Below are 22,058 nucleotides of genomic sequence, written 5' to 3'. Positions count from 1 at the left end.
CTGACGAGGTTTTTTTATTGGATGACGGGGGATTTTAAATGGTCCTTGCGATTTCGGGTCCAATCGGCACAGGCTCCGCGCTATTTATTTGTTTTGCGCTTTTCAAAATGGAGTCTGCACTTTTGTTAGCAGTGAAGTTTTGATATGAAAGTAGTCACCTAGAAAAGATGGAGAAGGGCACAAAAACGATTATGAAGTTTTATATTTATTTCTTCTTATTTCTTATTCTAAGCAGGACAAAGCATTTGGTGATAGTTGTACAAAGGTTTCACTATTTCATTATTATGACAATAAGCAGGTCATTACACTAAAAACGGGCGTTTGAAGGACGTTACAAATTTATTGCAAACCTATTTATAACAATTCCTTGCTACACTAAACTGAATCTTATTTTCTTTAAGACTTTAATATTTTTCTATAGACTTTGCTGTGAATGGCTTTATGATTTAAATAGTAAGCTGTTTAATATTAATTTACACTGACTTCATATATTAGAATTTACTAAATGTTCCAAAACATCTGCAAATCTTACAAATCCTTCATACATAGGTTAACTGCTACAAAACTGATTATTTCATTTAATCTGAATTGGTAAACTGAGAATGCGTCTTTTTTCCTAAAAACATACAAAATGTGATATTTATATGCTTAAAATGATAATGTTAATTTTACACCTGATGTTGCAAATAATAGTAAGCCTATGTACTTCAGAGTGATTTAGGAAAATGTAGAGTAATGGAGTATACATAATGAGCATTAGGTCACAATGCAGAAGCACATTCTGGCTTCTTGCCTGGCAGTCGTACCTTTGCTAAGCTGCATTGTGACCTTAAGACAGTATTCTAAATGTTCAGCTCACTTCACTGAGAAATGTCCTGATGCAATTACATGTAGAAGAGCACTAGATCACTGGATCCCACCCCTGCCTCGTTTGTGTTGACTGAACAGGTCTGGGATATGAACCGGCACTGATGAGTTCTGGTTAGTGCATTTGGTGCAACCGAGCTGCTAGCAGTGATGCTCAGGAAGGCTTGCAGTGGTGTCGAGCCTCCTTCCTGTTTGCTTCAAATGAACCGCTGCTGCAAAGCTGGAGACGACACGCGCGCGGTGGAAGAGGGTTACGTCACTCTGCATATGGTCTTCACAAGGGGATGTTACCAAATATCTTCACTTCAATAAAATCTCTTCATATTCTGCCATCAGCAAGCCTACCATGTACCGGATTACTAACCTTTAATGACCAGGAATTGTTAAAGATTTGAAGAGTTGTAGGTATTTTTTAATTTTTTATGTCTAAATTGAAACACTTTCATCTTGATGCAAGTTATTTAATTTTGAAAATTGTTCATATGCTTATTGTTTAAGATGGGACAAATCAGCTTGCCACAGAATTGTCTCAATTGTGTGCTTGACTGACTCACCCAAACTTATGTATTGCAATTTTTATTTCATTTGCTCAAACAAAACAATGTTAGCATGTAAGAAACTTCTAATGAACATGAACAGTATGGTACAATGTGAATACTAAAATAGAAAAAAAAGAAACCCAATAAATGCATTTCAGGGACATTCAGCTGGAATTTGTCCAGCACACACTTGAATAGTCCACTTATCACAGCCACCCCTGAAGATGGATACATCATAGTTGTAGACAACATCTCATTGTTATTCACCCGATTCCCACTGCAGAAAATCTTTCATTTAGAGACCCAGCAAACATCCATGATTAACACAAACTATACTGGAACACAATAGAAAAACTGGAAAACACTCGAGAATGACGTGAGGAGTAAATACACACTTGTGTTTCAAACATCTTCAAATCTCCCTTTCAGACTTTACTAAAGCAGGATGCGAAACAGGACTGATGCTATGACAGGATAGTGAATTATTACTAATCATTTTAAAAATATTTGACATATTAAATGCAATTTCAGAACAAGGCACAAACCATGAAGATCACAAACAGATTAATCCAAGTATGAACTCGACCTCAATCGAAACATTTCACTTCCCTAACCGAAGGACCACGGCTCCCTCCCTGATGAAGAAACAAAGGCTCAGGACAGTGTGATGTTCAGGAGATTCTTACTATTGAACTTTGGTGAGATTGCCACACTCTGGGTGGTGGCGGTGTCTTGACAGCAGTTTCATCATAATCTGAATTTACGGATTTTAAAGTGCAGTCAATGCTGTAAACACTCTACGTAAGCTTTCTGAGAGGTCGCGCTTAATGAACACGTGAGGAGTGGGGAGGGGCATTTGTTTTGATCAAGTTGTATGAAGGACTTTTTGGGAGGGATTTGTAATCAAACAGCAATAATATTAAAAGACCATGACGATAAAAGCCTCTCTCTCTAACACTCAACCTTGAGCTGTGTCACAAATGTCTCCAACCACAATCTTGTTAGGAGAGGTTTCCTACCCTGGATTGTACACAGAATTTTTGTTCACAAGAACAATTTCTCAAAATAAAACTTCTGCTAAAATCAGCTTCTGTGATTACAGTCCCATGGAGACACTTGTGGTCTTTTGTTGTGACTTTTCGTTGAATAAAGAGCAAAAGCAAAGTGTGTGTACCGAAGAGGAGAAATAACACCACTTTCTACACGTTTACCATGCCACCTGAACGTTTTAGCTTGGCTAATCCCTCAAAACAGATTTCTTATCGTGTCTACAAGATGGTGTAAATCTAAAACAAAAACCAAGAATTTACAGTCAAAGATCCTTCGCACCCTTGATTTTGGAAATGAATCACAGTAAAAGGAACTGTTGAGCACAAGGGGCGTGGCTCTGTGCATTCATTATGGCTATAATGCGGTGTTCATCAAGTACCAAACTGCACTTTACAGTTGATTTAAAAATAAAATGTGTATGCAATGTGAGAATCATTCATCCACAGACTGGGGTCTGCGTGGGTGTGTTCAGCAAACACACGGGCAAACTGAGCATCAGTGCTACACTTATTGCTTGTAAACTGAAAACAATAATTGTTAATTTATTTTTCGTGGCAGCAATGTTTCCCATACCATTCACAACACCACATGCACTGAAATCAAAAGAGAAGAAAAGAACCTGCAATTAGGGGGAGAGGGGCGTGTTGGGGAATGGGGGGCAGATGTGTGTGTTGGGGAGTGGGGGGCAGATGTGTGTGTTGGGGAGTGGGGGGCAAATGCGTGTGTTGGGATAGGAGTAGTGTAATTTCTTCTCGTTAGCACTATCTACAGATATGGTCTTGTTGATATTGATGTTCAAACATCGTTTTGACTGGAGATTTTGGTAAAGAGCTACAATGGATTACAGTAGAAAGGCATTTTCCCACCTGATCTTCCCGAATAATTTGCAACATACGAGACAAAGAAAATATATGTAGTACAGTGGCTCATAAGACAAACTTTTGAGCATTTTGTTCTGAAAAGAAAAAGGTCTTCAGATAATTACTAAAACTGACCGAGACTTATTAGCCCAAGGTTACATGACTAAGCTACTTGATTGGCCATGGTGTACATTAGAACAGACATAATTAAATAACTTGCAGGTATCTTTTTTTGTCTTTAAATGTACATATTCAGGTTAAAATAGTATCAGGAAGACGAGCTTTACAAAGTCCTGCAGCAATAAACTCTCCCCAGTCCTCCAGTTAGTCGTCTGGCCTGATTCTAAAGTCTCCTTCGCTGACGCAAGGTGAGACTAGCCCTGCTTCCTCCTGCCAAATCCTGTCAGCGCCATCCGCCCAGACGAGCCAGCCCTTCACCAGTCAAGAATGAATGTCACCTGCTGGATATACAGTGTCACTCTTCCATGGTTAATACAGTATCTAGTTTAGTAATCGTTTGTGGGGTTTTTTTTCCTTCTTGCAATCATTATTCCATCATTCTACAATAAACAGCCATCCTTTGCATAATGACACTTCTCCTTAAGACTGCGTCCCGCCCCCTGGTGGACGTCCTGCCCCCTGGGTGGAGCACTGGGGAAAAGGGCGTCGCCTGCAGCCTTTAGCCACACCCTCCTGAGCTTCTGCTGGGTTTCCATTCGTCCTGAACAGCGTCTCCCCCCCAACTCTTCTTCGGAATTAATGTGATTATTATCGGCACTGGTTTAATTTTTTTTGTTTTCCATTTTTGTTGCTTTTGAGAAAGTGTTGGAACTGCAGTAGACCTCAAATGAAGGAGCCATGGTGGGATAACGGAGGCAACTTTCTCCTACGCCGAGTTAGACTTGCCCAACTCCTCTCTGATGACTGAAACAGAAAACCATGCCATCACAATGTATTCAGGGAACACCACATACTCCTAGCAGACTATGCTAACTATGTAAATGATGTAAAATGTAAATTCTAATGTAATAAATTCATGTTCCAAAGCAATCAAACATTGGACTGTGTTCTTTTATTCAGGTCAACCAAATTCAGCTTTGAACATATGAACTGAGAATATAAATGTTAACAAAAAGGTCAAGAGTTCAGACCTTTACAGAATTTGAACTCTAACCCCCCCAGCCCACCAGCCCCACCTCCCAAATTCTTTTTATATCTCCATAATTTTAATTCTTTAAAGCTCACTTCATACTGGATAAAGCATACTGTAACGGAAACTACATCCTGAATATGTATGAAGGTTGGTTGAACATGTTGAAGGATTGTTACCATCAATTAGTTCTTCTTTCAGCTTTGACAGTTCCTTCCTCATTTCATCCAGAATATCCTATAATAGAAAAATGTAAGTCTAAGACCACAAGCTTTTAGAATTTAATGGTAACAAGGACCAATACATTTAAGATACAGACTATTTTATAATTTATACTGGCCATGATTATGGCAAATTACAAACTCTAATGATCAAAAAATAATAAAAAAAAAAAAAACATAGGACAGTAATGAATGCACATATTTTAGACCACCAGGCAGGTTAAGACAAAAGACCTGTTTCAGTCTGTCATAGTCCATGGGTTCTGTCGGGACTCCATTGGCACTCAGTGGTCCGGTGGGAGTGGGTGTAGACCTCGGCCTAAAGAGAAAATGCACAGGGCACAACGGTTGGCAGTTAACATGAACACAGACCCGGCACCATGTGTGCCAGCCCGCAGCACCTGGGCAGACGCCCTGCTGACACCGCCAGCTGGCATTAGAAACATGGTGGGAGAAACGTTCTGAAAATGCTACCAACTGCATGGCTCGATTTCAGGTGAATGACATGCACAACAGAAAAACCCTTACAAGTCCCTTACAGATACATTTAAATAAAGGCATATTAAAACTACAGGTACTTATAATTAGACAACTTCTAAATAATACCAAAGTCTTGCAGTCCAGTTAGAATAAATCAACATTTCTAGTAACTTGTTTTACTTGTGAACAAAGAATTAACCACAAGTCCAATCCTTACAAGATTTTCCAGGGTTATCTGAAAACACATATTTAAAACAACCATATGACTGATTTATGTAGTTATAACATATTCAGTATAATCTGCAAACAGTCAATCATCATTTAGGCACCACAACCAGGGATGAAACCAGGCCAGTAGAGGAAAAGAAGTTGAGGCAAATCTGGAAGTGAGAAAGAGGGGGCGGGGCCACACACTCCAAACAGCCAAACTGCAGGGAAGGCGGAGCCACACACTCCAAACAGCTGAACCACAGGGAGGGTGGGGGTTGTTTGGGGGGGAGGGGTGGATTGGCCGTGCACTTGACCCCAGCTTGGGATGCAGCCTTCAAGCTCCCATGCAACCATTCCACACACTGCCAACAAGGTAATCACCACAGCAATGGCCCCAGGAAATGGCCCATGATCAGGCAGTCATACAGGAAGGAGACCAATCCCACGTCCGAACAAAGAATATAATAAAAAAGCAAACGAACGCTTGTACATTTACAGTACATTCCCTCTTTAGCACCGTGATGTTTTATTAATAACTAGAATTCCACATAGTTTCAAGGTTTCAAGCACCATTTCACTCTGAAGTCAACCACGCGGCATGACGTGGGACGAGGAGATGCATAGAGAGACTGACGCTGAACTTAAAAAAAAAAAATTTTTTTATGAGGATAAATGAGTCCTGCCCATTCGCATGACTCGGGGGTGGAGATGAAGCCTTATCTGTGCCACCGGCTGGGGGAGTTGGCAGGGTTGCACTCCACACACACACTACAAGGCTTTGATAGTGGGCAGCTCTGGAACGTCCAACACTACATATGCAGCACAGTTTATCAGGAAACAAATGCACTAGTGACATAGCCCTGTGACGACACAGGAATTCCTACCCCAGCCTTTTCTTTAGTGTTTAAAAGACACTTTCAGACTAACGATAAATGAAATCCTAAGAATATTTATCAAAACCCATCATATATAGTGCATTGGTGTAAAGACCTGAACTTTGTCCCAAACAACTACACAGATGCCTACTAATAGCCCTTATTATGCGTCAATACTGGAGCCACCGTTCTCTCTCTTTATACATAGTCAATAAGGAACTTGGTTTGCTTATTACTACTGGATGGTGATTACGTTGTTGGCAAAACTGAGAGCTTTGTTTATTTGTAAGTGGAGATAGTCACAGAAAGACAAAGCACCAACCTTCAGCCCTCAAAGGCCCACTAGCAGCACAAGCTAAAACAGAGCTCCCAAACTCAACAGACTTGTATACCTGCTTAAGGAATCATAGCACTTCTCAGAACTCATCGGATTTCTCCACGGTGCGTCCCGTCTGTGAGGGCAGAGAGACTAGCTGGTCAGACGTAACCTTACACAATGTGGCGACAGCGTTGTCCCCGACAGCAACACACCATGTACAGTGGACATGTCTGTCTCACTGCAGACACACGGTGGCATGAGCGTGCACGGGGGAGGCCAGGTGCGTGGGGCACACGGCTTCAGGAAGCTCCAGACTCACTGGTGGAAAGCAACAGCTGAACAGAGCAATGAACTGTGATGCAGTCAACAAACCAAAAGTAGCACCTGCTGGTGTAATTTTGTATTATTTAGGAAAGAGGATTTTTGTTGCCGATTTTAAATAATTTCATATGACTTGCATATGACAAGATTTACCATTCCAAATCCTGACGTCCACATTTGAGTGGAATGACCGTGTGTAAGGTCAGGGTCCTGGCAGCAGCCCTTTGCTTTAGTACGGTTAAACATCTCTGATGCAGAAAGTCACACCCCCCCCCACCCCCACCCCGTGCTTCTGCCATGCAGCTCCTCGCTGAAAGCACGTGAGACGAAGCAGTGGATGCGATGGGTGGTTCACGTGAGGAGACACAAACTGTGACTGTACTGTGCTCGCCGTTTCCCCATTATGATGCACAAGAAAATCTGCATGGAAATCCTCTGAAATGTGCTGGGAACGTCATGGAAACAGCACGTGTAGACGCGTCATTACCTTCCGATAACTGGAGATTTGTTGCCATTCATGGTATTTGTCCTCTCCCAAGGCTTTCTGGGCATGTCTGCAGGAAGACACACACAAAGTCAACAAATACATAACACAACAAATGTAAGGGAATGCCATGCCAGCTCCTCACTGAAAGCACGTGAGATAAAGCAGCACATGCATTCGGTGGTTCACGTGAGCTTGTTTGCGTCTCATTCTAGTGCCGTGTGCTCTGGATCCACACCAGCACCTCTCACCTGGGGTGCTACAGGCGGAGACTTTTGGAGCTGTGGTTGCCTCAATTTCATCCTGTGGGGGAGAACATGAAGACAGCACTTCAGGGGCGTGACTGGCGAACGCCTCGGGACCAGGAGGAGTGAAGCCCTGCTGTGTGTGCTGTGCAGGTTTCATGACTCACCGTTTTCTGCTCAGGCTCTGGTGATGATCCCTTTTCTGCAATTCTTCTTCTGTATCAGGTTAAAAAAAAAAAAAAAAATGTTTATTGTTCACACCATTTGTTTTTCTTTTCTTTGTTTACACAATGCCTACTGAACATTTACTACTGAAAGACTACTACAATCAATCTCAAAATCATTCAGTCACAGTGCTTTTGTTCTTTATTGCTCAAGAATAAGCTGAGAAGCGAAGAATGAGCTGAGTGGCATGCGTTTGTCCCTGGCTGGGGACTCTAATGTCTAAAACTCTGGTGTGGTGGAGGGAGGAGACCTCCTGGCCAGCAGGGCGCTCATCTCTTCCATCAGACCTCCCCCTCCAGGCAGAGGACCGTTCCCTCTGGTCGCCTCAGGCTTGGCTGCCCCAGCTCCCACCGCACCGCCGACGGCCGTGCACGACGTCTCTTCACTCTGTGGTAACACATGGCTCTGTGACTCTGTAATGGGGTCATGTGACCAAGATTTCGGCCTACTTAAGACTACAGTGGAGGTCTTTCGGTGTAAACAATCCGTGGCAGTTATAATGTGATTATAGTGGTCTTCTGTGGTTGGAACAAGGCAGTTTAGACAGCAGGACACTTTGAAGCCCAATGTCAGAATGTTCCAGGTCAGAAGGCTCAGGACGGTCTTACCCGCGAAACTTTTCGCAGCTTGGCTCCGGCGAGGGCAGCCGCCAGCCCGGAGAACGGCTTCTCTTCAGTGGTAGGAGAGGGACTGAAGAGACCAGAGGGCAGGGGCGGGGCAGGGGGTGGGGCCTGACAGGGGGGCGGGGGCCCAGGAGGAGGGGGAGGGCCTGTGGGGGTGAGTGTGGGAGGGAGAGGAGGTGGTGGTGGTGGAGGAGGGGGACCAAGTAGGGGTGGGGGTCCGGCAGTGGTGGGAGTCACAGTGGAGCCGGGTGGGAGTGGAGGTGGAGGTGGTGGGGTGGGCAGTCCCTGCGCTGAATCTGTGTGTAAGAAACAGAACACAATCAGAACACTGTGAGAAGGGAGAGTCATGCACTCCAAAGAACAAGAACAAACTTCTTCCCCTCCACCAAGATGGCTCCTCTAAAACACTATGGCCATTAACGCTCTTCCCCAATCTGCAACTCCATTAACAAATTTAAAAGGTTTTGATCTTAGCATAGTTTTAACATGAACTTTACCAGGACATTAACATAGATCATATTAACATAAAGACAACCTTTAAAATAATTTTAACATGTAATGGAAAAGTTCTCTAAAAGTCATTATCAACTTAAAAAACAAAATCCTTCAAAGTGAACAGTATTAGTGACCATCAGTGACCAAAATGAATTCTGACAGCATCAGTATGACAAAATGTGAACATATTGATCACTTATCACTGGGCTGTCTACTTTATTCACCATGATTCAAAAGAGGGCGGTGCAGGGGTGTGGCCTGACGGTTTATGGGTGGAACCTGCCAGTGCAGGGATGTGGCCTGCTGCTATTGTCATATGTATTCTGAAATACGTTGATATACATGATTTTTTTCATCACTTCCTTCACATCCTATACTTCCCAACATGAATACGACATCCAGTGTTTTCAGACATCTAACAAACAGGAAAATTGCTGCTTTTATCTGCTCATGAATATGAATGTACTTCTATATGCTAATTTAGATTGATAATAGACTGACTCAGTGATATTTTGTATTGGACGTTATGCCAGTTTTTAGTCATTGTGGATATGAATAATTATAACTAAATGCAGTTGCAGGTCCTATTATGCAAAAAAACGTTTACTTGGAAGAAAAGGACGTTGTTCTAAAGTGTGGAATCAGGAGGTGTGCAGTTTTCTAAGTAAGATAGTAAAGATTTGGTCTAATATTACCAATGGTGTACACAACAAAGATGACGTTATGTTGCATCAGGCCAAAGCCATCAGTACACACAGATATAAACATATAGCGGTCTTTTCATTCAGTTCAGTGTTATATACACTCAGAGAGTACTCTATTACGTACACCTTACTTGTATAAGGTTAGACCTTCTTTATCCTCCAGAACTGCCTTAACTCTAGAAACATTCCTTAGACATTTTGGTCCATGAAGTGAATGCACAATTCCACCCCTAAATGGTGTTCTATTAGATTGAGATCAGGTGACTGGCCATTTGAGTTCACCGAACACACAGTCATGATCAAGAAGCCAGTTTGAGTTGATTTGAGTTTGGTGATATGGCACATTATTCTGCTGAAAGTAGCCATCAGAAGACAGGTACAATGGGGTCATAAAGGGACGGACATAGCTAGCAACAATACTTCGGTAGGCTGTGGCGTTTAGGTGATGCCAAATTTGTTTTAAGGGGTCAAAAGAGTGCCAAGAAAACACCCCGCCACATCATTACACAATCATGAGTCTAAAGTTTATGCCAAATTCTGACCTTACCATGTTGCATGTCGAACTGTAGCATCAGTTCCCTGTTGTTATCTGACAGGAGGGGCATCTGGTGTGGTCTGCTGCTGCCCGTCTGTTTCACGTGTGTTCACAGATGTTCTACACACCTTGGTTGTACCGAGTGGTTTTTTGAGTTGCTGTTGCAGCTCAAACCAGTCTGGCCATTCTACTCTGACAACAGGACATTTTCACCAGAGAACTGCCACTCACTACATATTCTCGTTTTCTGACCATTCTTTGTAAACCTTAGAGATGATTTTGCATAAACATCCCAGTAGAACAGGAGTTTCTGAAATAACCAGATGAGCCCATCTAGCTCTAATAACCATGACACATTCGTACCTAAATCACCTTTCTTCCCCATTCTGATACTCTGGCTGATTAGATATACATGTTCAATTGCTTAATATTGCCAAAGTCTAATCAGATGGCCAGTGAATGCATTTAAAAGCACAATATAAAACAAATAATGTTTAGAGGACTGAATATGGACATAAACGTTGGGACGTCCATCGTTCGCTGTGCCAAAACAGTGAACCCTGAAAGGACAGCTGGAGAGGTTCATCTATATAAATGGAGGAATGAGCTGTTTGACCAGGACAACGCTAATGCTAAATCAAATTTATGGACATTTGAATTATAAAAACGATGGCACAACTGTGACCTGAGAGGCGAATCAAGGAATCAAAGACTTCAGGCGCGAATCAAAATCCCCTGAAGAGTGAGGGGTGGAGATCAGGAGAACCTTCACTCATCCCATGCCAAACCACACAAACGCGCATCCAAGAGTCCACAACAAACATCATCAACTTTACAGACACACGGGGCAGCAAATCTGAACACGCGCAAGACTCCGAGCTGAGAAGACCCGCCCCCATTCAGCAAAACAGCCAACAACGGGCGTGGCCAATCATAGAGCCGGCCTCACCCTGCCCCGCCCCAAACCCCTCCCCCGCCCTCCCCGTTTAGTGGGTTAGTGGAGGTGGAGAGACAGAGAGAAGAGGCCTTACCCGGCTGGCTGGGGGTGGCAAGCTGAGAGGCCGGTTCTGAAGTAGAGGAGTGTCCCAGCAGCGAGAGTACAGAGTGCTGAGCAGAGGCGGGGGAGGCTGTGGAAGGAGAGGTGAGCACAGGAGGCTGGGGTGAGGGACAGGACACGAGGGGAGCCATGGAGCCGCTGGGGGGAAGGGGCGGAGGAGGGGGCGGAGTCGGGGGGGACGGGAGGGGGCGGACCGACAGCGGGGAGGAGGCGTGGTAGGGGGCGTGTGCGGGCGGCCCGTTCGGTGCCGTGGGCGAGGGCGGTTTCTGGCAGAGCGGGCTGGGGGCTGGGATGGCGATCAGCGGGCGAGGGCCAGTGGCCTTACCGGGGGGGCTGCTGATCATAACCGGAGGGGACGGAGGGAGTGGAGTGAAGTTAGTGGCCGAGCACACCACCGGTTTGGAAGGAGGGGCCGGAGGAGCAGGGGGAGGGGGTGTGGCCATGGGCGGAGCTGGCTGTCGGCGAGGGACGGTGGCGTAATGGGGCAGCACCGGATGAAAGGCAGAGCCTAAGGATGTGGCGAATCGGGAGGCAGAGTGGCGCATGGGAGGAGTGGGAGGTGTGGCTAGAGAGGGTGACCCCGCAGGGGGAGGGTAGTTGGGTGTAGAGGGAGAAACTGGTGAGCCTGGAGAGGACGTAGCGGTCTTGGTGTAGTCTGGGGGCGGAGGGGTGTAGAGGGTGCTCTCAAATGCTACACACACACACACACACACACACACACACACACAGAGACGACAGGACAGGAGGGAAGAAGCAGACACCGTGCAGAGGGCAAGAAACACAGGAGACAGAGAGACAGGGAGGAGAAGGAAAGAAGACAGAAGGGGGCATATGAAGCAGGAAAACCAGCACAGAGCGATATCACCAACACCAACGACCACTGCTGTCTGTCATCAGATACAATTAGTACAACCAGTTAGCTGTGGGGGGAAAAAAATCATGAACATGTTTGTCAATGATGAATCAGTCCAACGGAATTACTGTTTCTCATACTGTACTTTCAGGAGGCGGGTGGGGGGTGTGGGGGGGTATCGGGACCCTGCTGCTGCTCCTGAAGGCACACCGTCTCATTCCAGATTAGTGTGTGGCACTAACAGACCCACACAAGTTACGTGTCAGTTCCTCACACACCCCATGCCACCAATACACTCATCAAATCCACAGGCACACAGCACTTTGTGAACGTTGAATCCCATAAACGCAAGAATCTTGCAGAAATCCAAAGGATTCGTTCTTTTGTGGAAACTTTGTCAGTAATCTCTGTTGTCCACGATATGCCACTCAAAATCGATACCAATCCAACAAAAGCGCGAGAACTGATCAATGGTATTGTGAGTATTGTACAAATCAAACGAGCAGTCTACTCTAGACATGAGCAGCAGGGGGCGCCCTCACCCCACAGTCTTTACAGCGTCTGTGCTACCTTGAAACTGAGAAATTGTACACAATGTGGTCCCTTTTCTGCACAATTACGTGTGTCAAAAGAGCCCAAGCCAGTGATTATAGGGGAGTGCACCTATATTGAAAGCTAGCCTACGGTCCTCAGTAGACAATGAATCTGCCTGTGCACACACTTCTACACCTATATACGGTCTTCAGTACACGTTGGTGTGGGTGTGGACGACCCATATTGCAATCACGCATCCACATGTATATCCAGAAGCCCACATTTTGGGAACAAGGGAATTAGCCCTACACTCCCTGGTGTCTTCTACTCAACACTACACTGCGCCTTTAATCTGGAGCCGTTCCTCGATGAACCTTCACATCCGAGGCATTCACCCCCACGCTTCCCCATCGTCCCACAGCTCCGTAGCGCCACTCTATTCTCAAAAAACTACCCAAATTCCCATAACTAATGGGCTTATATTGATACACAAAACAACAAACAATGATGTTTATTATACACATTCTAAAAATAAAAAAAACGACCTGCAAGAGCCTTGAAACATGACAAATCTTCAGAAGTGAATAACCATTCAACTCTCATCCATCCTAATGCAGTAGCTATGGAGTTTATTTTTGTAACTTAGGGAAGTGATGCGAGGACCACTTTCAGGGTCAAGCACAGATATGTAAAGATGCACTGTACAGTCTAGACTGTCCATATAAAAAAATGTATCTAATGTAATACTAATGTGTAATAAGACACTTGAATTACTGGTATTCCAAAGACCAGTTCTCATGGTCAAAGAGGAGGTTATCTGGACATATATGGACAGAGCAAGTCAGTGCAATTCATGACCATTTCCTTGAAAAGCATCATAATGAACCCACATGTCCAGCAAGCTCCCCGACTGGGCCACCATGCCCGCATGGGGCCATGGTCATATGAGCGGCAGCCTGTGTACAGACACCCCGCACGCTGGGCTGATGGTGGCACTGGCACACACGCACACACGCACGCGCACGCACACACGCACGCGCACGCACACACGCACGCGCACACACACGCGCACACACACGCGCACACACACGCGCACACACACGCACACACACACGCACACACACACGCACACACACACGCACACACACACGCACACACACACGCACACACACACGCACACACACGCACACACACACGCACACACACACGCACACACACACGCACACACACATGCACACACGCACACACACACGCACACACACACACACACGCACACACACACGCACACACGCACACTCCTGCCCCTTCTCCCTTCACCTGCCCACGTGCAGTACGGCTCTTACAGATCAACACAGGCTCGCTCTTGGTCTTGTTTTTATGTTGTGACTTAATCGAGCATGGCGGTCTAAAGTAGTTGTAGGTCATAACAGAGCTTTGTGTGTGTGTGTGTGTGTGTGTGTGTGTGTGTGTGTGTGTGTGTGTGTGTCTCCAAGCTTAGTCATATTTCAAGCTGCTTGAGTGAGCTGTTCCAACCCAGGAACAGATGGGGGATGTGGGGAGGACAGTGCCGATTGTTCTGTTAAAAGAGTGTGGAAGGAGGGTCTATCCACCATATAATAGTGTGAACCCTGGAGCCAGCAAGCAAACAGCAGGCTTGTGAGGTAAAGCAAAACAGTAAAATGTAAAATAAAATTAAAAACGTAAAATTTGTGCAGAATAAAATGTAAAAATTTGCAAAGAAAAAATGGCAAAAAAAAAACTACTAAGCTTGAAAGAGCCATGGCTTTAATATAAATAAATATAAAAACCTTTAAATGTGAAAGCTATTTCATGGCTTTCTGAGAACAGCCTTGTCCCAGACCTGAGCAATGACACTCTCACCTCCACTGTTGTGTAAGGCTCTCGGGTCCTGTCTGTCAGCAGTCTCTTAGCTGCCCATGCTGCCTGAGCTAAAATGCTGGAGAGGTGCTGTGAAGGAGAAGAGTGGAGATGCTCACCAGCATTAGAGATGCGCCGCCCTCTCTCCCAGTCCATCTGCTCCCGCTCCAGCCGCTCCTGCTGCTCCCGCTCCTGACGTTCCTGCTCCATTCGCTCTTGCTGTTCAGCACGCTCCCTCTCTAGGCGTTCACGCTCCAGCATCTCCCGCTCCTGACGTTCCCGATCCTGCCGCTCGCGCTCCTGGCGTTCCCGATCCTGGCGTTCCCGATCCTGGCGTTCCCGATCCTGGCGCTCGCGTTCTTGGCGTTCCCGATCCTGGCGCTCGCGTTCCTGGCGTTCCCGATCCTGGCGCTCGCGCTCCTGGCGTTCCCGATCCTGGCGTTCCCGATCCTGACGCTCGCGCTCCTGCTCTTTCTGGCGCTGCAACTCCTGCAGCTGCCTGGGTGACCAAAAGCAGAGAGGACCGGATGAGCGCTCACCAACACAATGTAACACTCCCAGCAACGGAGCCAGGCGCAACACCGCCACACAGGAGATGAACCCTTAGCCAAATGTCACTGACCACTTTGAAAGATAATATAATAATGAATAATAATAATAATAATAATAATAATAATAATAATAATAATATTCTGTCAAACAGCACATTAAAAGCTTCTCCAATGTTGATGTAAGACCAGGATGTTTGAAGGCAATGTCATGAGAGTGTCCATTTGATCACTTCTCAGCAGGAGACAGGTAAGCTGGGGAGATATTTACAGTTGCACACAGTGAAGAGCACTACGGTTTTTCCATCACCCCCATTCAGAACGAACAGATTATGGTGAGAAAAGATTACTCACAGTGAGGTAGGTATTCAACAATGTAATGCCAATAATGTTCAGCTAAATAATTCCACCCTTTCTGCAATGACGGCAATAATTGCTGTCTGCTCAAAGTACTTCCACATCCTGCCAATATTAGCATATTATCGTATTAATATTAGCATATCATTCTGGTAAATGGAAGCAACAATTGTATGAGTACGAGGTCAACTACATCGACGTCCATATAGTGCTGTTTAAAAAAAACATCATTTTGGCAACAAACTCCTTAAGGTACCAACATATTTAAAATTCGTTAGTTTACATTTTTATGCACTGAAAAATAGTTACAATGAATCCACACAAACACTAGAGGGCAGTATGCCCGCATATATGTAAACAGGAAGACCCTGATGAATTCAGCCTTCCTATTGGCGTCTGCTGAGGCCGTGTGAGAGTTCCTCGCTTCAGGATTATGAAGTGTGTGTAATCTGAGTGTAATCGGTGAGAGTAAGAGAAGCAGGATTCTGCCGTTTACAACTCAACAGGTATGACGATACAGAGATTCCTAGCGAATCGACATGTTCGTATATTCTTAGACAGACAGCGCCCGTGTCGTAGTAAATAAAACACCGTGGATATTCTTAAATAAGAGGACGGGCACAGATTTCGCTACGGGAACTTCTAGCATTACTTTTATTAATGACGTTTAAACGGGACAAAAATTCACAATAAATAAACGCAAAGGTTGGTGTATCATACAAGTGTCCAAAACTGACTTCAGCTCAGAGTTAAATTTTCCCCAGACAGCAAAGCTACAATGGCTACATAGACGTCAGCAGGTCAGCGTGTTGCATCCGAGAGAAACGAATGATCATCCCACAGTTGCCCGTTTATCATGAACAGCTTCGGGCTAAGCATCTTAAAACTTTACGCGGAGAGCCACACATGGGTATCCATGTCTGAGGACACAGGGGAATGGTGAAAGCTGTCTGCATGCCCATCTAGGCTTTAATGACCTCACAGACATGGTTCTGTGAAACGGCACCCATCATGTGTTGGAATCGTGCCAGCATTGTCCCAGCACCACCCGTGCAACACCACCTTTCCCAGGGAAGACGCTGATGCCTCAACATGCTCTCAGGAGCTGGGCAAGGTGGGAAAAACACGCCCCTCCACGTCACAGTTACCTGCCAGAGAGGATGAGCTCAGGTGCCTGGGGCAATAACAGTCAGGGTTGCACCTGCTACCACAGACAGCTGCCGTCCTTATCTGATCTCCCTTCGAACTCAGCCATTGTAGTCCGACAGAAGATTGAAACCCTATCAGCTGCACGATGAGGACTGGCGTGATTCACACCCGACTATGACCGGAGTCCCAGACCACGTATGACATCAGCAGCTCCGACAGCACTACCCCAAGCACTGGTCTGCTCTCGGACTAGTGCTTCACACCACAGTTCTATACAAGGTGTGTCTCATGGCTTTCAAAACAATAGATCAGAGATTACATCTGAATTCCTGCTACGGAGGAATCTAGAGGGCAAGAGAGAAACGTCTCCCTCAGCATAGTCTACTGCCCCAGATCCAGACCTCCACATCTCAGCTGCCTACTGCAGGAGCCGTGTGTGTGTGTGTGTGTGTGTGTGTGTGTGCGTGCGTGCGCGCTCCCAGTGGAGTGCTGCGTTTCAGAGCTCCTCGGTTAGGAAGCACTCCCGATGGCAGGTGGGACCCAGAGATCCTCCTAGATCCCCAGTGCCCCAAATCGCTGCCAGAGCTCGAAACGCTCGGCGAAGTAATTAAAGAGCGTGGAAGCCTTGCAGGGAAACCCTGCAGAGATCAGTGGCTACTGCAGTGACCACGGCAGCCGTGCTGGGACTGGCCGTAGGTCACCCTTAGTCGGGCACTGGAGTCGTCTAACCACAAGGAAGATTGCTGACAGCACACTGGAATAAAAGAAGCTCCGCATAAGCAGTGTGGCTTGGTAGTGGAGCCATGTTTAATTTTAGATTGGTGGAGTTGGATCAGCACAGATGGAGTATCGGGGCAGTCCCCCGTCGTGGGTTAAGGAAGGACACCGTTATGATGTAACCAAGGGGCAACCACCTCATTCACACCATTAGCAGAGTTGAAACGACGACGGGTGAGCGTCACGCAAGGACGAAAGGACACAAACAAGAACATCTGCAGACACGCCCACTTTGTGACATCACCACACAAGCCAATCTGTGAAACTTGCAAGAGCCTTTGGGATAGTGACCTACAGTGAGACACACACATGTGCGCAAACACACACGCAGGCGCATGTGTAGTTGGTATTTTATTTTAAATCTACCTCAACCACAAACAACCTCTTTACAAAATATGGCCAACATCTCTGCACATGACGGAAACAACTGAGAAGACAACTGAACACTTTAATCCCTGAAGAAAAAAAATGGAAAAAGAAATAAATTTATAAAGTTTACCAGCAACTCACACACCCATTTCCCTTGTATTACATGCACAATGCAGCTGCATGTGCACACGCGACTGTATTTCTAAATAACGAGCAACACACTGGGGAAGTGAGTGATCTCTTGATTTCAGACAGAGATCGTGTGTGATCATGTTTGTTTTTTTTATATGACTTGTAAAGTATGACGGCCTATTGTGAACTGAACACAAACATCCTGCTGCTCTCTTCGGTATTTATGGAATCAGGACCGGTTGGTGTCAGAAATGCAGCATAGCAGGTCAGATGAGCGCAGGGCATGTACCAGCACACACACGCTTAGCTGCTGTATACACTTCACGCCATTAATCGAATCTTCTCCCCAATAATTACCAGGCTAGCTCTGCAGCTGGGGTTCATAAAGGGAGAGAAAAAATAGACTGAAACAACAGTATTTAATTTAATTATAGTTGCTGAAAACCATCTACCATTTACATATTGGCTATTCTCTTCAGCAGTTTCCTCTGAATGGCAACTCTCCACCATCTGCTCATTAGAGGCACCATCAGAGAGCCTGAATATGTTCACTGATGAACTGGGTGGATGTAATGAGGGGAGGTGACGGAGATGAGACCCGGGGAGGAGGTCAGGGTGGAGGAGACCACGGTGATGCTCAACCGTGAAATTCATTACATTCACAACTCAGCACTTCTGTATCAAAACAACCCCCCCCCCCCCCCCCCCCCCCCCCAATTCCCCAACAATTTCCTTTCTTCTGCTAAAAGCAAGAGGGACGTCTCCCGTATGCTTCCTGTTCCCAATGGGAGAAATGACTTCAAAGACGTGAAGCATACTCTACATCCATTTGCTGGCGTCTCCATTCCTGACATCCGTTGCCAAGGAAACAGTAGCTATGGGAGTGTAGGCGGCACACAGCCTGAATCGGAATGTCTTCCAACAACTTACTACAACACGGTCAAAGGCAAAGTGACTTCGTTTCATTTCAAGAGACACCACAGCCGTAACGGACAGGTGTCTTTAGATTCACCAACATCGCTGCACTGATCAACAGAAGCAGATTAAAAATGTGAGCACTGTTCTGTTTTACTCTGTTCTTTGCTATAATCAACTGAAAGCATTTCACCTAGATGTGCATGAGTAACATCAGTCGGTCAGGAAGTGAAGACGACCCTTGCTCTGAATTACTATGGCGAGTTTACTTTCAGAAACTATACTTACACTCCATATATTATGTATATTATATAAACAAAAACGACCCAGCATAAATTGGTTCTAGAGACAAGACTGTTGGGCTAGGGTGCTCTCCCTCTCTGCTGTGAAGACCCAGTGTGTCTGTCTGTCTGTCTGTCTGTCTGTCTGGACTCTGCTCAGGCAGCCATATGTAGTCCTTTTGGCTTCACATGCCAACAGATTTCAGACACAATTCAACAACGTCCCTTTCCAAAGAAAAGAGAGAGAGTTCCACCCGAAGCAGCAGGTTTGGTGCTAGGTGCTTGTTAGAGTGGAGGACAACACATGTGGTCTGAGAGTGAAGCTGCACTCTGACCTTCAGCTCTTTTCTCCAGGGTGCAGCGGTGATGGTGCCCGAGCTGTGGAGGAGGAAGTGGAGGGGGGGGGGGGCTCCGTCGGGCTCCGCACCCGCAGAAGCACATACCCAGCTCTCACCTTCCTATTACATCACTTCCTATTACATCATCTCGTGTCTTTTTAAGCAAACACACTATTTTCGGCATGCTCAAAAGCAGACTCCCATGATGCAACGGTTCTGCCCCTTGTGAGGAGCCAGACAACAGGATTGGAGAGACAGGGAATAATGAACAGCAGGGTCGAACATTCCTGTGCAGCACAGCCGGCCACATCCCGGCCACGGTAACGCGCCGTCTCCGGACTCGCCCCTGAATCCACAAAGCAACCGCAGTGCCTCGTGCAGGATGGCCAGTGCATTCTGAACTGGTTACCTGGACCCGCTCATCAGGAGAGTTTTGAACTGAGCAGGTTACGTGGACACAGGACCTGCTCTTCAAGTCCTACAAGGACCACCTGCTTGTTCCACCCATAAGGCCACATGCCATGACTCGTGACTTTTGCCCACACTGGACTGGCCCAGTGGACAGTCCAGTCTGGGAACACTGGAAACACTAAACTTCTACAGTGGACACAGGACTGCTGCCTCCATGGAGACAAAGAGTGATTCTGCACACAGCCCAACAGCCAAAAAGTTAAAGGACCTGCCCCACCTGCCCCATACCCACCCCTCTCAAAAAGTCCCATAATCACTTCAGTCACTTCTCATTAAGAAAAAACCTTTGAAACTACTGACCTTCGAAGCTATTTCTCCCACTACACCAGATACAGAGCTAACCTTCGTCTCAGCCTGTCACCTAATTATAGCGGCCTGACAAAGAGAGTCATTAAGGCTGAGCAGACCCTCTCAGGCATTCCCTGACAGTGAGCAGGGGCCTCGACAGCCATTTATAAACACGTTCACGCAACAGTCATTCCTTCCCTGCCCCCCCGCGGCCCGCATTGTACTGGGTTTGCATCATATCATGACATCAGGCTCCAAACATGCAGAGACTTCCATTGACTGCAATAACTAAATATGGCTGTGGGTTTGTGTTCGTGTGTGTGTGTGTGGGGTACAGTCCAGCTCGGTTACACACACTCATTCCTCCGGAGCGTCTGGGGCCACCACGTCCGGGAGACACGCTGCGTATTTGGAGAAGCATCCTTATATGGATTGTTTATGGCCCAGAATGCTGACGAGTGCAAGATGTTCTCATGTGCGAGGGACTTTCAGATTCCATAACAGGAGTGTGTCTCACACACACCAGGCGTGTGGCCCCAGTCAGCGCTATGAGCATCAACATCGCAGCCACATGTGCACAGAGAACCCAGGACTGAACTGCAATCACTTTAAACACGGCATCTTTCTGCTCACTCGGTGTGTCTCACTATCTGGACTGGGTGTGTGGGGGTCACATGGCCCAGTTACAGGAAGACTTGCCTGCGTGTAAAGTCAAAAGGTCTCTGAACATTTTTGCCCCCCCCTCGAACATTTTTGAACTTGACATTCAATTAATGGACATGATTCAAGTAACTGCCCTTTCCTTAATCACAGAGCCATCGTGGTCAGCTCCAGGACAAAAGACTGCTCCGTCATGCTCCATTCTGCTCAGTCATTCTGAGTCAGAATACAGAAGGCAAGCAAGACTGGGATTGCTAATCTTTTCCACGTGCTGTCAGGTAAAAGACCTCCTGCCCTGTCTGGCTCCGTCTCTCCATCCTGCTGACTGGGACTGCCGGTCTTTTCCACGTTCTCTCACTTAAGGAGCCTGTGCCACTGAATACACACCTTTGGATCCAACCTACACCATTCCTGTTTTGACCTATCTGACCCTTTCATTCAACAGTAACTGAGACTGTGAGGGGGTACAGGATCTGTTCTATGACGCTAGGGTTAGGGTTGGGTCAGGGTCAGCCTGGGCTGTGTGGCAGCCTGGGCTGAGTGGCAGCCTTGATGGGTAATGGCAGTGGAAGTGCAGACGTGATGAAGCCTTACTGAAGCACTTCAACAACAGACAGGAAGTGGGAAATGCTGAGCAAACATGCACCTCAATTCACTCTCCAAATGGAGATCACGCTTCAGAGCCAAACAGAAATGCAGCCATGAGAAGTGCAGGTACAAAACACTAATGGATTGGCAAGGCAATTCTCACGTGACCAAAGGAAATTCTCACGTGGCCAAGGGAATTCTCACATGAGCACAACTGCAACAAAGAAAATGGCTTCAGCTGCACGTTTCAGGCCTTCAGGACCAGTGGTTTCTTGAAGCTTGCGGCAGGAAGTTTTGCTTTGAAGTCCAAATGGTAAAAAAAATAAAAAAAATTTAAAAACCCCCACACGCTTATGAAAATATGCATTTCTGGCTTCAAAGAGGTGAGCCAGTGCACTTGAAGGTCATACAGCTGCAAGAGCAATCAGCGAATCATCTCCTCCTTTTGAAACATGTTCTTATGTTCAGCTTCATTCTCGTTTACACCACTTTTTCCTTCTTGCCCAAGGTCCCGCCCACGCGTGGCTACAGGTCCCGCCCACGCGTGGCTCAGAGAGGGAAGCGGAGAAAGCAGTAGGGCCAGGTGCTCATTTGCGTGAGCTTTGCAGACAGCTACATACATCAGAACACAACACCAACATGGCTGTCAATCAAATGTAG

The 22,058-nt window shown here is 46.2% G+C and overlaps 1 protein-coding gene and 1 long non-coding RNA gene across 8 annotated transcripts in view; one reads left to right on the top strand and one right to left on the bottom strand.

The window, feature by feature from the left end:
• Positions 1 to 655: 655 nt before the first annotated feature.
• LOC143523167 (uncharacterized) lies at positions 656 to 2,333 on the top strand. Its single transcript, XR_013133237.1, has 2 exons — positions 656 to 1,268; positions 1,938 to 2,333. It is a non-coding gene; the product is annotated as an uncharacterized LOC143523167 (long non-coding RNA).
• enah (ENAH actin regulator) overlaps positions 1,428 to 22,058 on the bottom strand; it is a 72,869-nt gene continuing 52,238 nt past the window's right edge. For 4 of the 7 annotated variants that reach the window (XM_077017421.1, XM_077017420.1, XM_077017417.1 and 1 more), the window contains 11 exons: positions 14,645 to 15,024; positions 11,235 to 11,951; positions 8,455 to 8,765; positions 8,097 to 8,233; positions 7,789 to 7,837; positions 7,628 to 7,679; positions 7,380 to 7,446; positions 6,645 to 6,704; positions 4,922 to 5,006; positions 4,646 to 4,703; positions 1,428 to 4,240 (listed from right to left, as the gene is read on the bottom strand). In XM_077017421.1, coding sequence (XP_076873536.1) covers positions 4,203 to 4,240; positions 4,646 to 4,703; positions 4,922 to 5,006; positions 6,645 to 6,704; positions 7,380 to 7,446; positions 7,628 to 7,679; positions 7,789 to 7,837; positions 8,097 to 8,233; positions 8,455 to 8,765; positions 11,235 to 11,951; positions 14,645 to 15,024 — 1,954 coding nt within the window. In that variant the 3' untranslated portion in view covers positions 1,428 to 4,202. The remainder of the gene's footprint in view (positions 4,241 to 4,645; positions 4,704 to 4,921; positions 5,007 to 6,644; positions 6,705 to 7,379; positions 7,447 to 7,627; positions 7,680 to 7,788; positions 7,838 to 8,096; positions 8,234 to 8,454; positions 8,766 to 11,234; positions 11,952 to 14,644; positions 15,025 to 22,058) is intronic. The other 3 variants (XM_077017419.1, XM_077017423.1, XM_077017424.1) reach the window with 3 other exon arrangements.

The sequence above is a fragment of the Brachyhypopomus gauderio genome, chromosome 9 (assembly GCF_052324685.1).
Source record: "Brachyhypopomus gauderio isolate BG-103 chromosome 9, BGAUD_0.2, whole genome shotgun sequence".
In the NCBI taxonomy this organism is placed as follows: domain Eukaryota; kingdom Metazoa; phylum Chordata; class Actinopteri; order Gymnotiformes; family Hypopomidae; genus Brachyhypopomus; species Brachyhypopomus gauderio.
The sequence above is the reverse complement of the archived record's forward strand: the minus strand, read 5'-3'. Positions and strand labels throughout refer to the sequence as shown.